This window comes from Macaca nemestrina, chromosome 8, assembly GCF_043159975.1.
Source record: "Macaca nemestrina isolate mMacNem1 chromosome 8, mMacNem.hap1, whole genome shotgun sequence".
Lineage (NCBI taxonomy): Eukaryota > Metazoa > Chordata > Mammalia > Primates > Cercopithecidae > Macaca > Macaca nemestrina.
This window is the reverse complement of record NC_092132.1, coordinates 80,932,580-80,949,949: the sequence shown is the minus strand read 5'-3', so window position 1 is coordinate 80,949,949 and position 17,370 is coordinate 80,932,580. Positions and strand designations below refer to the sequence as shown.

The 17,370-nt window shown below is 45.5% G+C and overlaps 1 protein-coding gene across 1 annotated transcript; it reads left to right on the top strand.

Moving 5' to 3' along the window:
• Positions 1-10,352: 10,352 nt before the first annotated feature.
• Positions 10,353-15,991, top strand: LOC105482203 (uncharacterized). The gene is made up of 2 exons (XM_011742221.3): positions 10,353-10,698; positions 15,213-15,991. Exons 1-2 carry the CDS (start codon positions 10,598-10,600, stop codon positions 15,475-15,477), a joined length of 366 nt encoding a protein of 121 aa, XP_011740523.2. The 5' UTR covers positions 10,353-10,597; the 3' UTR covers positions 15,478-15,991.
• The last annotated feature ends 1,379 nt before the right edge of the window (positions 15,992-17,370 follow it).

Below are 17,370 nucleotides of genomic sequence, written 5' to 3'. Positions count from 1 at the left end.
TCAGACTTTTTAGTTCCCCCTAATTCCTTGATCCATCTATAGAAGTAAATTTTCAAACAATAGGCATTGTAAAACTCCATGATTATTCGTCCTACTCAGTTTGACTTGTTTTAATGTTCTGAAAAGTCCTTGATAACCATTTTTAGAGTTATGTTTGCATCCCAACTCTAAATTAGAGCCATTCTGTTATCTCAACAACTATATTTACCATTATCTGTTCTCTCTCTCTCTCTCCACACACACTCATACACACACAAATGCAAACTCGCACAGACACACACACACATGCCACACACTAGAAGGGGATGAGGACACAATTAACATAGAATTATCCAGAAAGAGCGATCCCATTCTCTGCCTTCCAGATCCAGAACTTCTAAAATCAGGAGAATTCTTCCTCAATCTTTGAGACTGTTGTTCCTGAGCAGTCCCAGAGATAGGTCTCAGATCACTAACCCTTAGGTTACTCTAAGCCCACCCTAGAAGAAAATCACACTTACAATGTGGTCTTCTCCATGCCTCTGGCCAGATCACCAAACTCCACAAAGTGAGTCTCGTACTCAATAAGTACATTAGTCAAAAAACAAACAAACAAACAAACAAAACAGAACTTCAAGCCCCTCACCTGACTAGTTTTAAAGCATAATTTACAGAGAAAGCAAATCAACAGCATAGTGCATCTGCCCATTGGGCTGATTCAATGCCACTGCAGTCTGAGAAGAGAAGGAAGAGAAGAGAAGGAAAAAGAAGAGAAACAAAAAAGAGAAGAAAGAAGAAGAGAGAAAGATGAGGAGGTACAGGAGGGAATGGGAAAGCTTGATCATGAAGCTTATATTCTTCACAACTGGAATTATTAGGATTGATGCTAGCAAACCCAGGATTGCACCAAAGCATGAAATTGGCATTACTCTACCACTTTGGAGAAACTGTGGCTCTGCTTCTGAGGGCAAGGGCTTTCACAAAGGCCCCAGGAACCTGTCATGTCAAGCTTAGCAGCCTTTCCGATCAGGCCTCACAGCCCCACTCTCAACTCTTCCCAGGTGGCGCTGGAATGACTTGCCCTGGCTGGGCTCTGTGGTGATGCACATGCACAAACAAACCTGTTTATCTTTAGGTCTCAGAAGACCAATAAGTCACCCTGGGATAAAAAGTAGTTGAGATAGAATGGGGTCTCAGATGGCTGGTTTTACAAAAGCTGCCTTTCATAAGAAACTGCAGTATCCAGAAAATCTCTTAGGATATTCATAAACTTAAGTTATAAATAGTTATGAATAAGTTACTTAAACTTCAGTTAACTGTGGTCTTCAGAAAACTGGAGTTTGACTAAAGCTAGTTGCAATGCAATGTAATTATATATTTTCATGGATAAGTATTTTTTTTCTTTCCCCATAGCTAAGACCTTTTCCCCTCTAATGTCTTTTTCTTACAAAATATGTTCAAGTGAATGTTCCTGTTTTTAGGGTTTTAATTTTAAATATGGTCTTCATGCATCTGCAATGCACATGTAACTACTGGGTAATAAAACATCGTGCACATCCATAAAACATAACATTATGTTGCTGCAGACTAGCATGAACTCCAAAGTGCCAGTCCTGATGTGAAACCGGAGTCATTCTCCTGCCTCTTAATACCTTTTTCATCAGGTACAGAACAAATGATTTTTACCAGAGCTTAATTTTCATAGGATCTCTTGGGCACCTTGAGTGGAGAGACAGAAGAACTATCGAGAAAGAAAAGGTTGGTAAATGAATCCTTTCCTGGCACAAGGAGACTGGTTCAATATTATTAGCATTACCACCCAAACTCTACTTGATCCATAGACTCTATTGCCTAACTCCCTCCTCTCCAACACCCCTGCTCCCATTAGTATTTCCCAAAAAGCAATAAAACACATAAGGGGCACTAAAAGAGTTCAAGCACATTGAGCTACATTTTAATCCATAAAAATACAAGAAAAAAAAATAAACAAAAATACCTTCTTTGCCATAATCTCAACACAGCTAGTTTCTTACAGTATTTCTAAACAGCTTCCTTAAGTGAAAGAGAAGCTCGTGTCAACCTAAAACACTCAATCACTGATTACCAAGATTAAAAATCCAAATAGAGATGTGTTTTATTGTGTATATTTTATGTTTTAGGCGTTTCTAAAACTTAACCTTCATTTAAAAAAAAAAGCTACCATATTGGCAGTACCGAATACTTCCTTTTCAACTTATAACCAACATCCAGAAACCTCTGGGATTTAAATAGTTTAACACACACACACACACACACACACACACACACACACACACATACACACACACATCTTTGGAGCTTTTGTGAAATTGCCTAGAATACTCTGCTTTGTCACAAGTGGTTATATAAGCAGATAGGCTTTCTGGGTGAAAAACTGATGTCTAAGCCAAAATGGATTTCACAACATATGTACCAAAATGCAATTAGTTAAAGGAAATATTGAACTAAGAAGAACTATAGGAAATAATTTTGAGGGAAAAGTTTCATTCAGAAGTTTGATTTTCTTTTGTTTCCAAAAACTGAGACTTTTTTATTATGGTAGATACAGAAATACATTAGGGGAGTTTAAATGCAATGTTTGTTAAACCTAATGAAAATTTTTCATTAAATATTACTTTTAGTATACTCATGAAGTATTTAAATGGAAGAATCAAATAAATGTATACCATGTGAGGTTCTAGTTTTCTAAATATAACTTTGAGTCTCTAGTGAGCTGAAAGTTTATAAATAAATAAGTGCCAGGCTGAGTCGCTCCACAGAAGTCTTAGATCTATACAACTAACCAGAATTCTCTGGCAATAGGCAGATCACAGGGGGCAAGTCAAATTTCTATCAGTTTCTTTTTACCTTCATTCCATCATGAAAAACACTAGTTTACTTTTAGACAAGACAGAAAGTAGTATGTATTAAGGCAACATTCAGCAGAGTTTACATTTATACTTCATAATAACCTATTGCTACTGTATTTTGTCAGATCATGTTCATATAAATTCAAACTGAATTTGACAAATTCTGTCAAGAGGGAAAAAAGGTCTGAATTATATGTATCTGCCAGGAAGAAACATAAATGCAAAAACTGAAATGTTTCCAGATAAATTCCCCAGACTATATATACTTTTCATTTTGTAATCATATGTTTTCTAATCTAAACTTCATTTGGATAAAGATGCACAAGTTTTAGCAAGATATTTGTTTCCTTTTGTAGTGGAGATTTATTAAAATGTGTCTTTAAAAAAAAAAAAAGAATAAATCTGTCCAGGTGGCTTTTTTAAGGTAAAAAAATAAAAAGAAATCCAGAATATACATGACTTGCATACTTATTAAGTAATCTTTGTGATGTGCTAAATCTGTCGTAAAATTTTTAGGTTTTTGTTAGGGATGTAAGTATTTTCTTTAAAAATACAAGTATGTATGTATTGTCCCAGAAAAAAAGTACTTGGGAATAACAATGATTTCATAAAGATATACTAAATTTAACAAATATTGCTTCCATGGTAAATAATACCAACAAATAACATTTCTCTATTTTAAACATTTGCTGAATATGATGTTTATGTATTATTCTTTCTCCTTTGACAATGTGGAAGGTATTCCAATTTCCATACAAATTTACTGGAATATTCAAGGAAATGTTACAATGTTATTTACTTAGTTTCTTAGCAAAAGAAAAAGAGAGAGAGAGAGAGAGAGAGAGAGAGAAGCAACAGAAGAGGAGGAGAAGGAAGAAAAAGAAAGTATTTAGAGTCTTTAAATGTGTTGAAATGGTGTGCTATGCAATGATATATGTACACATTCAATGTATTATATATTATTTTTAAAAATTTTCTATGTGTATTTGATAAAACTTACTCATAGATAATCTGTGAAAGACAAGTCCCATTTAGTAGGTACCTTTAGTTTACAAATAAACATGTATATACAAATGAAATATTGCCTCCTTTAAGCAAATTTGGAAGTCAACCAAAACAGCAAAAGGAAAAACATGACGTAAAATTGTCATGTCCCCCAAATGAATTTGTTGAATGAATACATTGTGTGTATCCACACCCTAAATTCTTTTCTGAAACAGTAGAGCTTTCCATAGCAAATATGTTTTTTAAAGCATAATCTTGTGAAACAGTGCATTTTAGGTGACACACAGGTATGTATTAAACAGATAACAACTTGTTTTCCGATTAATCTTACTTGTTCATTTGGGAAACAATTCATAGAAGAAATATTCATTGTTCTTATTCATAAACTTTAAAAATAATTTACCACAATTGGCCAAATTATTTTCAAAGTATAAACAGAAAGATAAGAATACCAAACTTTCCCCTGCTCACATTTGAGAGTTTGTCAGTAGTCAACTCCAAGGTCTTTAATCCCAGGCTTTAAATAATTCAGATAACACTTGATTACTCCATTGCAAGAACCCTTGAGCTCTGCAAAATCTGAGTAACACAATATTTTCCACATTTAAAAAAAGGCCAATCTTAAATAGTAGGCATCAGACCAAAGTATGCAACTCGTTTTTGCATTGACTACATAAACTCTGGTAAATATCAGTGTAGTTTGCTACCAAGTAATTCTGCATTCTTGCTTTCATTACCAAGCCCTCTAGTTCTACAGCTTAATTTGCTCAACTCAGAATCCCCCATCCATACATTTTCTGGGTTTAAAAGCTTCTTTGAATCATAACAAGTGAAATGGTTAGTTATGTAACTCAGAAATCCAAAAGTGTACACAAACGAAATTTTAAACTTAAAAGAATACTGTTTTGACATTCATTCCTATTTCTTTAGGAAAATCATTGTTTTATATCTTTTGACAACCAAGATTCAATATTTGCTGCCTCTGTTACTTGTAAACATCAGCCATTACAAAAGAGCTTGGCTCACTTGGCTAAATTACAACCTGAGTAATGTGAAACAGACAGAATAACCAAGAAATATTGGCTTCCAACCCCAAATCAAAAAGCGACAAAATTTTGCCATCAAAAATGTCTAGCTGAGTTCTAAATGGATTAAACTCATCCATAAAACTGACGTATGTAGCACTTCACTTTGATGTATAGTAGGGTCCTTATATGTCTGAGCTTGTGTTCATAATTATCATGTAACCAGATAAATAAAAGACACAAAATTAGGTTACAAACATCAAATAAGCTCTGTAAAAATTACCAAAGTTGAGCAAAGAACCCACTGACTTTAGTGGTATGGAACATTTTTAATCATTTTCTTCTCTCTAACTAAACTCATCACATCCTTTCCCCTCAATCCTTGTCTGAGCATAGGAATAATCAGTTCCTCTTCACTCTAGCAAGCAAGTTTAGTCTTTTCATATATCTGGCCTGAAACAACATGAAGCAGAAAATCTACAGATTGCATTCAGTATCACCAATAAGTACCGCATTTGACTACTGCTCATACCATTTGGAAACCAGTCCTCACATGACGACTGGCCTGACACCTCATCCATCAGCAGGGTGCCCAGAGCAGAGTTGGACAGTCTTCCTTGCTCCATCTCCAGAGGGCAGGCCCAGTTGGGAAACAGGATTCTCTTCCAATAGCAATTAGATCTTTAAGATCAGGCCTCAGCAATATGACCTAAAGCCATCCTTTCTTGCAACAAAGTCTCCAGCATCTTCAGAGGAAGAGACCGGGAGTGAGGCAAATGAGGAGAAATCCAGGTCTCCGTGGCCTGATTAGAAACTTTGTTGTGTCAAATAAACTTTGGCCACTGGAGGAAAGTACCCCATGGTTGCTCTGGCTTTAGAAAGATCTGTCCAGGGCTTCTCAATCTTCTTTTCACCCCTCTCTCTCTTACTCTCTCTCTCTCTCTCTCTCCCCTCTTCTCTTGTTTCAAAAGGGGCCTCTGGTCAGCGCTGATTAATAAGTGTTTTTTGTTGTGAAGTGTTGAATAATAGAGGATGGCCGGTGACCCAGTAAGGACTAAACCTTGCGCTGGTTTATTGTGGCAAGCTGAGAAAGGGGCTTTAGGCCCGGGACCCCAGGCACTGACCCGCACACATCCCGCGGATCGCCTATTCATTCGCACAGCCCTCCAGTCGCCCAGGCTCCCATTGTTTGCTGAGCAACAATGGAGATTTCGCAGGGAAAGTAAAGCTCTTTTCAGATTCCTCTCTGATGTTTTGCATTTAGGGAAACACCGACGTCCACTTTTTCCCCCGACATTTTCCCTCCCGGCATTTAAAGCTGTTCGTTTTCAGGGAAACTTGTGTGAGTTTGGCGCTTGATCGACCAACACCAGTGTTAGGAGGAAGCGAGACGGGTAGAAAAAGGATAGCCCCAGAGATTTCCTTTTTTCTTCTTCTTCTTCTTCTTCTTCTTTTTTTTTTTTTTTTTTTTTTTTTTTTTTTTTTTTAATTCATTTAGAGGACGGGAGCTGCCTCTAGGGAGAAAGGGGAAGGGGGGAGGGGAGAAGAAAAAGGAAGGAGCGCGTTTCTTCGCCAGCGTTGCCGGGGTGGCGCGGGCTTCGCGGCCAAGGGACAGTCGGCCCGGCCCGCAGCTACTCGCGGCCGGCTGGGAAGTGGCGGGTCCGGCTAGTCCGCAGGCGGGCAGAGCGCGCCGTCGCTGCCAGTGTCCCCCTTTCACCTTCCTCCCCCGAGCCTTTCCCTGCTCCTCCGCTCCCCGAGCCCTGGGCGGCCCCGCAGACACCAGCGCCTCTACCCTGCGCTCCCGGGCGGACGCAGCCGGGCAAGATCGCGGCGCGAATGGTCGCCGAGGCCCTGCCCGCCAGGGCCGCATCTCAGTCCCGAGACTTACTTATGCTTTGCTTTCCTGCACCTGGCCCGGGGCAAGCTTTCTAATTTGTGCCTTGGCCCGAGGAGCCGACTTCAGCAGGACTGGCTTGGGGCAGGGGGTGCCGGTGGGGGCAGCAGGGCGAGGCGGGGTCGCGGGGAGACAACCAGGCCTGCTTGGGCCTGGGCCGCTCCAGCCGCTTCGCCTTGGCAGGTACCTTGGTCCGGGACCACCCGAACCGACCTACAGCTCCCGAGGAAACAGTTGCCTCGGGCTTAAGGGTCTTTACTTCCCCCCAACGCATGCAAGCGTGGGTCGCTAGCCCAGCAGGTCTGGCGTGGAGGCCGGAGAAGGGTGGGGAGCTGGCTGTGCCCTTGGGCAGACCACTGCAAATCGGTTAGTGTTTTGCGCACCTGGGGGAGGCCAAGGGCGCCGGCTTGCGGGGCCCGGGCCGCAAGTATTGAGAGGGGGCGCCTCGTGGGACAGTGCGAGGCCGCCCTCCCAGGCAGGCCTTGTCCACGCCCTGTGGCCGCCCAGACCCGCTGCGCTTTGGCTCGGCGTCCCTACGCGCCTCCACCTTCTCCAGGTGCACGCCTGGGCGCGGAGCTAGGCTGAGCCCCCAGCTAGGGGCGTGGAGCGAGGGGCGAGGGCGTGGACGTGGGCGCCGCGCAGGCCGCGGAGACTGGTGGGCGGCGGGAAGCGTGCACTGCGCCTGCCCGTTCGGTCCCAGCCCGCCGCCCAGAGCTCTCTGACCAAGCCTTGACAGCTCTCAGAGCAGCGAGAGGAAGAAGAAGAGGAGGAAGGACACAAAGAGGAGGAGGCGGCGGCAGGCAGCGAACTGAAGGCAGCTCAGGGGGAGGAGGCTCATTGTCCGGTCCCCCCAGTCCAATTGATATGCTAATCCCTTTTCTGATGCCATAACAAAGAACACCTTTGCACTTTTAAAAGACTTTTGTGCCCTGGCTACAGAAGTTTATTATCCACTAATTAGCAACAACTTCTGGCAATGAGTTGGGTTACATTTTCATAAGTTCCAGGCCTGAGCGACGAGGTGCGCAGGGCAGGAGGAGGTTTGAGAGCAGGGCAAACCCGAAACTTGGCGCTAGAAAGGAATCACCCGCTCACTTTCCTAGGCATAGGGCGCCAGGCGGGGATCGAAAGCGAAAAGTGTCTGGAAAAAGGTTCTTAAGGCTGGGGGTGGGGTGAGGTGGGGTGGAGTTGAGCGATTTGGGCCCAGGGTGGCCGGTGACCTTATTGGACCCGAGTCTGTGATCCCCATCCCGAGAGCTGCGCGGAGGCGGCGGCTGTGGCTGCCGTGCAGGTGTTACGGCCCAGCCATCTGTTTGAGGTGGGGGGAGTGAAAGTCTTGGACTAATGTTGGGGTGCTCGCCTGTGATCTCTCTCAAGTTTTCCTTTGAGGCCTCGACTGAGAATAAGCCGCTGGCGAGGGAGAGGCCCATTCGTGGGAAGCGCGCCCACCGCTTGAGTTCTTTCCTAAGGCCTCCCCACCAACAAGGTTGAAATTCCAAGGCCCTTGAAGATGAGGCAAAACTAGCATTGTCAGAATCGGGGGAGAGGGGAGGATGCTGGGTAAAGTGCCCACCCGGGGTGGTCTGAAGTCGTCACCCCACAGAGCAGATTCTGCTGCTAACCAGAGCAGAGAGCCGCACCTTCCCAGCGGCTGGACCCAGTGCGCGCGGCGGGACCCAGTGCGCACCGCGTGACTTTGCCTCCCCTAGGCTCAGCAAGTCGTTGACGATCTTTTGCAGTCCCGCATCCCAGGTCAATAAACTGGAAACGGATAGAATGAGAATCATGGTTGGGAGATAAAGGGCAGCGAGGTGATGCGCATTTCTTGTAGTGCCTCCTAAAAACCGTGGTCTCTCGCCGCTAATAAAACACCCTTGCGGTGAGGCCTTTGGTCTGGGCTCAACCGCAGAGATGTTTTGTCTTAGGTAATTGGAGCCCCCAACCCCAACACCTTGGGATTATATTATACACACACTTATATTATTTCTGTATTTTTTAAAATTCTTCTTTCATTTTTGGTTTTCTGCTTTTTGCAAACGACCCCGTTGGAAATATTGTTGGATATTTCAAGCAGATGTCAGGTGGGTGTTGGCGGCCTGTGCGTCCTCCTGCAGTAGCAGCAACAGCCAAGTACGGTTTGATAAATGCTCAAGGTGAAATGTGGCCTTACTCAAAACCCCAGGGCGATTTAGGGTAGAAGAGCGAATATTCAGAGGCGGGAAGTGGTGAGTTATATTGTTACATTCCCTTTCGATGAAACTAAATGCGGTTATCTGCGGTCCTAACCTCTCTCGCATCCGAGTGCAATGTTTCTGAACAAGCGCTGTGAGAACTGGAAAATGGGAGGGGGTGAGGGAGCCCACTGACGACTTAACGGAATGTTACTGAAGAAAATACAAAGATAACCGAGATATTCATGATATTACATCTCATGATCTTCCAGACAAGCGTCTCTCCTGAAACAGAAAATATTCCCAAATTTCTCCCCAGCAGTGGCCTTGAGTGGAGTGAGGGAGGAGGTGGATGGTGAGTGTAGAGAAGGGAAGGTCTCTCTCTGTTGTCACCCTCGGCCCCCTTCATTGAGGAGGAACAATGGCCAGGCCTGGAGTTCTTCCTGAAAGAGAAACTGCAGGAAGGCAGAGTTGCTCTTTGTACCCCAGCCCCTTTAGAGGAGGGGGAGTCATACACAGGATCCCCCTGACCATTGGGCGGTGTCCGGGAGATCAGAACCCCTCAGATACTCTGGGAGCTAAAAAGGCGCCGGCCTTGTCCTCCCAGAAGGCCTACGCAGCCGCTGAAAGAAACCCAAGCAAAACCCAGCGACCTCAAAATTCGCCAGGGGATAAGGGGGAGAGGAAAACCACTCACTCTCACATGCCCTGTCAGTCCCCCCACGCCACCATCCCAATGTCTGATCAGGCTTGATTCTGCTGACGTGTGTATTTCAGATTAAGGATGTATTTATTTATTTATTTATTAATCCTTCAGATCTTCCCACCCCATAAAAGAGACTTAATTCCTTTCCAGGGCGACGGGTTGATAAAAAGACTCCATTTTAAAGCAATGGGGGATCATATGACTGTGACCTTGACGTGCGAAAGGGGGGAGGGGCAGGTAGTTTGGGGCCCAGACCTTAGGCTTCTGCAATTCTGGGGCGTTCTAGGCCCTTGATAAGAACATCAACAAGAGGGATTTATTTTCAAAGGTTACCATTAGCAGTTCATTCACTAAAGTTGAGAATTCGGTATTTTTATATTACGTGAAATACATGATTTAATTATACTCCAAAAACAAATTAAGGACAGGCCTTCTACACAAATTGGAGGCAGCTAAATGCTCTTTTGTGCCTGCAGCCCTCGGGTTGTTAAAGAGGCTGCTGATGCATGAGAAGTAAGTGACTGATTTAACTCATTGGGATGCAGGAAGCGACCTGCCCTCTTTTGAAAAAAAGCAAGAGAGAGAGAGAAAGAGAGAGAGTTCGAGCTTGAGAAGAGAGAGGGAGGGGAGAGGAGAGGAGGGAGAAGGAAATGACAGAGGGGGGGCAGAGACAGAGAGAGAGAGAGAGAGAGAGAGAGAAAGGAGAGAGAGAACGCAGAGGGAGGGAGGCAGGGAGGGAGACCAAACCCCCGCTTTACTGCGTTGAAAGCTTCTGAATTTCAAGCAGAAAGTAGAAGGAGCTCCAAAGGCAGTGAGCATCTTTTCTTGGGCTGCGTGTGCCGAGCGTAGACAATGAAAATCTCCATCCCCCTCCCCCATTCCCACTAGGCTACAAGATTCTTGTTTTCGTTCCTTCTCACCGGTGGAAAATGTGTAAAATCAAAGATGTAGAGGTGTGTAGTGATTTTTTCAAAAGCCAACTAACCCACCGCACGGGCTGCGACGCGGATTACCCGAGCGCACGCCGGCTGTAAGTACCATCCTTTCCTGCTGTAGCCGGGCTCTGCGTCCCGGGCTGGGCTGGGAGTGTTCGCTTTGTGAGTCGGGTTGTTGCTTGTGTTTTGGTTCACAGGGGCTTCTTCGAAGCTTGCACTTTTCGCATGTGAGCGGGAGAAGCATTTCGCCGGTTGTGGGCGTGCAGAACACGATCCTGGTTGACTTTGATGCGGTGACTTGGGGTGGCGGGCGGGGGGCGGCGGGAGGCGCTGAGTGGAGGAGTTCCCGCGTCGCAAGCATCCTTGAGAGCAGCCGGCTCAGCTCGGGGCTGTAAGGTTGGTTCCTGGCAATGGATGGAAATCAGGTCACAGAGATCCCTAAGCTCGCCGGGCTCCCAGAAGCACTTGGGGGACAGAATGGAATTGGAAGGAGGGATCTGAAGAGGAGGAAGGGTACCCGTGTTCCCCCATCCCGGGCCTAGAATGGAGCCCCGGCCAGCCGCCGGTCGGGCCCCTCGGTTTTCAGGACTTATTCTTGCCGAGGTTGGCTCGCACGCCAGCATCGCGCCTTCGGTGCGTCTTTTATCTCCATCTCAAATAAGGGATCTTCTTGGGACCAGGACTGAATGAAGGTGGGAGAGAGGGTGTGTCTCACGGCGCCCAGGAGGGAGAAATTGTGGTTCTGAGAAGGTATTTTTTGGCCTCTTGAAAATGTGCAAGAATTCCGCGGGCCCAGGCTTTCTTTGTGTGGCGGGCAGCGCCAAGCGCTTTGTGCTTCACAAGGAGAAAATGGCGAGTCCTATTGTGTTTAGGCCATTTTCTTCCGGTACCAGAATTTTCCCAAGTTCGAAATACTTCTTCAGAAAGTAGCCTTCTCACGCCCAGGAAAGTGTGAATCGCTGAGGCTCGGCCCCATGGCCTGGCGTGGGTGCCGACCTCAGTTTAAAACCAAGGGCCTGTTTTCTTACCGTTGGGATACTTGTATCAAAGCACAGATATGACCGGTTTGTGCTGATCGGTGTCCTCCAAAGATCAACAGCGGCTCTTGGGGTTTGGGAAAATAAGTGTCTATTTAAATATGCATATATACATACATATATGAAACATGTTTTTCCTGATAATGTGAAGGAGAAAATAAAAAACGAAAGACAATTACATTTTTGAAAGAGGCAATATTTCTTTCCCTTTCTCCTTTCTCCCCCTCAAGGAAACCCCAAGAGATGTTAAATGTTACTCTGCCGGGTCAGTCTTTTGTTTTTTAAACTGAAGATGAAATGCTATTTTGGATGGAAGAATTATTCCTCATCTTAGCCACTGGAACATATGCTTTGCTAGAAAAAAAAAATGTAAGGCGTTAGAGATGGATTTAGTTTAATGCTCTTAGCCTGTGTGTGTGTGTGTGTGTGTGTGTGTGTGTGCTATCTATATGCCTCTATATAGCGATGTAAATATGGAGAGAGAAATGATTGAAAAGGTTGTTTGGCTTTTGCCCCTGAATTTGTCATTTTTGTAATTTTCCCGCACTTGTTAAACCATATGTAAAAGTGGAAAAGGATGCCTATACAAGAATGTCTATGTCTCTTTTGAAAACCGCCAAAAGAATATTGCAGGTTGAAAGATATTATTTCCTATTTACTACAATTATTTGGATCTTTCAATGGAGTGGTGGTTTTGTCAACTCAAAAATAATGAAATGCAAACTTTCCCTATCTGCTTCCTGTACCTTCAATTTGGTGGCAAATATAGAAAAATGAAAACAACTGGGATGGGGAAGAGAACTTAAAGCCTATAGCGTTTCCCCCTTTTGATATCATTTTAAAATGCTAGGGAGTCTAATTTGTGCAGAAGCGTTGTGACTTTCATTTTTCAAAAGGTAACACTAGCATATCCTTTCATGTGGATCAAGACCATGGACAGCGAACTAATATTAAATCACTGAGCAAAAAGGACTCTAATAAAATGTTGAGACCTGAGTGGAAGTTTACATTCAAAACATGTTAGAAGTCAAACATAATCTTTTTGGTCTTTAAAAGGAATTTTAGACTGGTAAAATGTGGCATTTCAAACTTATTCTACCAAGTTTCAAAGAAACAATGATTATGTGTTCAGTTTTTATCCTGCCTTGAATAGTATATATTATTTATCCAATTAAAATAAGATAAAGCCCACCTTTTGGTACTGGTACATATAAAATTTAAATCTATCATTTATAGATGTAGAATGTTTTTCATAAGGCCTTGAAACAGAATGGGGATAGAGAAATTTTACTATTTCAGACTGGCATTGGCTGAATGACACTACAGAAAATTAAATTGATTTTTATCAGTGACTGAATTTCTAAATGCATAAAATTGGGAAAATTAAATGCCACTTTGATAGACAGGAATAATATGAATGGAGATATAATCCAGCTATTCCTTTTACCCCTGTGTAGGCATTGTACTCTATAACTGACAGTGCAATGTTGTGAGCAAGCATTTATTTTTTTTCCAAGAAAGTCACAGATTTTTTCATATATACTGCTTAGATTTGGGGCACAGGATTGGTTCAGTGTGGCTCTGTGCTGGAGATCAGCTTATTTTGTTTTATACATTGTTTGAATAGTCTTTACTCCTTTACAGAATTAAAATTCATTTAAAACAATTTCATTTGTGGATTACATAACTTATTCAAAATTGCTCATTTAAATTTCCAGTTTGATGTGTCTTTTGGCTTATTTCATAACCTGACTTTAGTGTGACCTGTAAAGGCCTGGAAAATCATATAAAGCAAAAACAGAATGCAGGTTAGAAAAATTAAAATAGTTTATAATTAAGTTAAAATTACGTCAATTTAAAAGGACCTTGGAGTTTATAAATAAAGTAATTTTTGATCTTTATTCATCAGCTTTGGCTATAAAATGAAACTGCAGTTCTTTGAATGTGCAGGTTGCTAGAATTAGATGCTACATATATTTTGAACACACACACTTATTTTAATATTTTATTTTTAGACAACGTATTCAAAGTACTTGAGAAGAATATGCAATGACATTTTTTCCGTGTCCTAATCAGGACCATGGTGAGGTCCCCGTGGTTTACCTAGTGGTGGTCCAGGGCTCTGGTTGGGACGCTGAGTTATGTTGGCAAAGAGTCATTGTTTTGAAAGGCACATTCGTCCGGCATGGCATTCGTGATAAGATTAAGCATAAACCTAAACCTTGGCCTGGGGGGAAGGAAGGCTGCGGGGTTGAGAAGAGGAGATGCAGATTAGCTCTGCTTTTGCTGCTTGCGCACGTAATTAAGAGGCGGTCCCTCAGCTGGAGCGTGGGCTCTGTCCGGCCTAAGGTGCTTATTTTCCTGTTACTTGGCCAACCAAGTGTGAGTGAACAGGAGCCCGAGAGCTTAAATGCGGGATCTAGATAAGGTGTCGACGGGTTGTGGGCGCTTGTCTCCATGTTAGGGAGAGGCAACTGAGAACGGTGACTTTGGCTTGTTTTGAGAGAGCTTGGGTTTTGACAGCAGGACGGCGAAGGAAGCGCTTGGAGAGGCTGGAAGCTCGACGTCTTAGGGAGCTGCCTACGGGCACTGGGTTGACGCCAAGGGGTTGTCGGCAAGGGCAGGGCTCTTGCCCTCTGCTGTACCCAGGCTCTGCAATTGGGGGCTGCAAGCCTTCTGCGGCTCTTTGGTTTCAAGGACACAGCGAGCTGCTCAGGACTTTGGGAGCCAACATCTGTCTGACTGGTGACGTCAGCAGCCCGTGTAATCCTCTTGTGCTGAAGGCAGATGCCTTATTTGTTTGGCTGGAGCGAGCCATTAATCCCTAATTCTGGATCAGCAAGCGAGGGGGAAAGACCGGACTGCTCCGACCCACCCCCTCCCTACCCCCACCTCCCACCTTAAAGCACCTTATACCACGGAAGCCTCTCAGCCTCTTCTTTCCTCTGCGAACGCGCTGAGCAGCGATTGAAAACGTTTTGGTCCTCTCCAGGTTTGAGCAGGGCTAGCAGGTCTCACTCTGGATTTCTAGGGCTATGGGTGCATGTAATTCTTTCTCTCATCGATCCTTTCGATTTTCTTGCCGTTCTTGCAGTTTGCAGGGTCCTAAACCAAGAGGGGTGGAGACTGGAGAGTGCGGATCTGGCGTGTGGTCTAAGGGAGGGGGTGAGGCTGGGGAAAGGGGGTGCAGAATGCGGGAACGGCTGGAACTGCACAGAAGGACCATCTGCGGGCGCGTTTTCACGGCTCCAGCTCCCGAAATCGTTTCTCTGGACTCAGAGGTGTCCACAGCGCGTGCACCCTCTTTGGGACTTCCGCAGACCGGACCCACGCTCACAGCCTCCGCACCACTCCCCTCCCCCCGGCCTGTGGGCCCCGCACTCCGTGGGCTCAGGATCCCCTCCGCGTCCCCCTGAAGCCTGGGGACGGAGGTCGCGACCGGCCGACTGGGGTCCTGTCCTCTCGTCACCTTGTGTCCCTCGCGTGCTCCCTCCCGCCTCGTGTCCCTGCTCCCCACCCTCCCCCTCCTCTCTCCCACCTCCCTAACACTGCGCTTTGATTCTGTTTTTCAGGGGCGCATTCTGGGGTCTCTGCACAAGACCAGCTCTCAGCTCTCTCTCCTTTCCTCGGACTCTGGAGCGGGAGCGGGCCTTTCCCTCGGGCCGACCACGCCGTAAGGGACGCCATGAAAAGAGCCGTCGCGCCCGCTGCCTCCTGCCCGCTGCGCAGAGGGCTCCGCCCGTAGAGGTCAACTTCCCTCACCCTTTCCTCTCTCCTGCTCGCCCTCCCTCCGCTCGGCCCAGGCGCTTCCAGCCGCAGACTCTGGCCACAGGCTGAGGAGTGCGAGTCGGCTGCGCTGCCCTGAGCCGAATCGCCCTTCCGGGCCCAGACCCGAGTTCCGCGCTCCCGGGCAGTGGGAAAGCTTTAGTGAGCAGCCTTTTCTCTCCGCAGCAAACTCGTAGCCAGACCAGATGGGCCGCCCAGCTCTCTCGGGACTAGGCAGGTGCGGTTGAGTTAATTTTTCCGCATTACAAAGAAAGATGACCCAGCCCGCCCTCGGACTCTCTTTTCCCAAAATCTCCCAACCAAACCCGCGGTAACGTTATCAGAGGACACAGAGACCAGGCATATCTGTGTGTTTATCTTACAGGCACACAGGCATGTTTGTTTTCTCTTTTATGTGCTAGATTTCATCCCTGACAGCAGAAAATGATTGGCAACAATTCTGACGGAGAACATGCAATGGCGTGGTCCTTAAAAACCTGCCATTCCTTACAAGCGCCTTAGGAAGGATTCAGGGCGGACCAACTGGGTTAATTGCATTCAGTAAAATAACACTATTACAAAATTAGATCTGTACCAGAGGGGTAATTAACTTGGATCCACGCCGTCATTTGAAAACTAGATTTATAGGCGTATGTATGTTTTTAGGCGTGTGCTGTAAATGGCATGGAGATATATGCATATGCATACGCAGACACACGCACTCGTCTACACTTCCACGGAACAGACTAATTAACAGTGGCTCTGGCAGATGTGTCAGAGATGAGCAGAGACAGGAGCTGGGCTTATGAGTTATGACTCTGGGAGTAGAGACTCAGAGCCGGGGGCGGGGGGGGGGGGGGGGATGGGCAGGGAGAGAAGAGTGGTAGTCGCAGTGGGTCTGATACTTTCCGGATCAAGATCAGAGGCTCTGCCCTCCGTGTTCACAGCGGACCTTGATTTAATGTCATACAATTAAGGCACGCGGTGAATGCCAAGAGCGGAGCCTACGGCTGCACTTGAAAGACACCAAAGCATCTCAGGGTCAGAAAGGGGAAAAGGCAATTGCAAGGAATTTAGGGGGTGGTAGGATGAACCCATCACTTGCCGCATAAATGTCCCCCTACCCCCACCCCGGACTGATTCTCGAAGCAAACTAGTGTTCGAAAGGGAAAGGCTCTTACTTTTCCATTAGAGCCGCGGAAATCCGCAGGCAAATCTCCGAGGAGAATTTTAGGGAAGCTTCATTGACAGCTGTCAGGAGAGCAGTAGTTCCCGTCCGTGCAAATATTCCAGAGAGTTAAAGCATTTAGAAAGCACTGGTTCTTTTAAGAACGGAGTGTGATTGTCTGCAGTACTGGGCCAAGCTGGGAAAACAAAACGGAAGAGAGAGGTGTAACATTTAACAGGGTCCTGACCACACTGCGCAAGAAACCGCAAATGAAAGGTCCAAACTTTGGAAAGATCTGAAGAACACCTGCCGCCCGCATTTCCCCTTGACTTCTCCCTTTCTCTTCCCAATCTCGAGGCGTCCATGCTTGGCTTTAAAAGGCCAAGATAACTCTCTTGTTTTGGCATTGTCGTAATGTCCAAATCGGCCAAAGGAGTGGGATAAGGGGAAAGGATCAGGTCAGAAACTTTAGAAGGACTAGGTAAATTAATTTATTTGGAAGCCAGTGAGGTGGACTATGTTGAGGTAGTAGTTCCACACCACGACTTTGGAGCCAAAGAAAAGCCCAGGCCGAAAAAGCAAGCCTTGATGTCTTTGTTCTGCCTTGGCCTGCAGGGGCTGGGAACAAAGGACAGGGGCTAAGAGGATGCACCAAAGTAGCCGCGCCCTTCTTGCCTGGCGCTGTCCGCGGTGCTGACCGTGACCCTTTTCTCTCTCCGTAATCAAACTGGAAAAGCAATAGGATCGTCCGGTCCCTACTCAAAAGAAGAGTAAGATATTAGGTAATTTGAAAAATA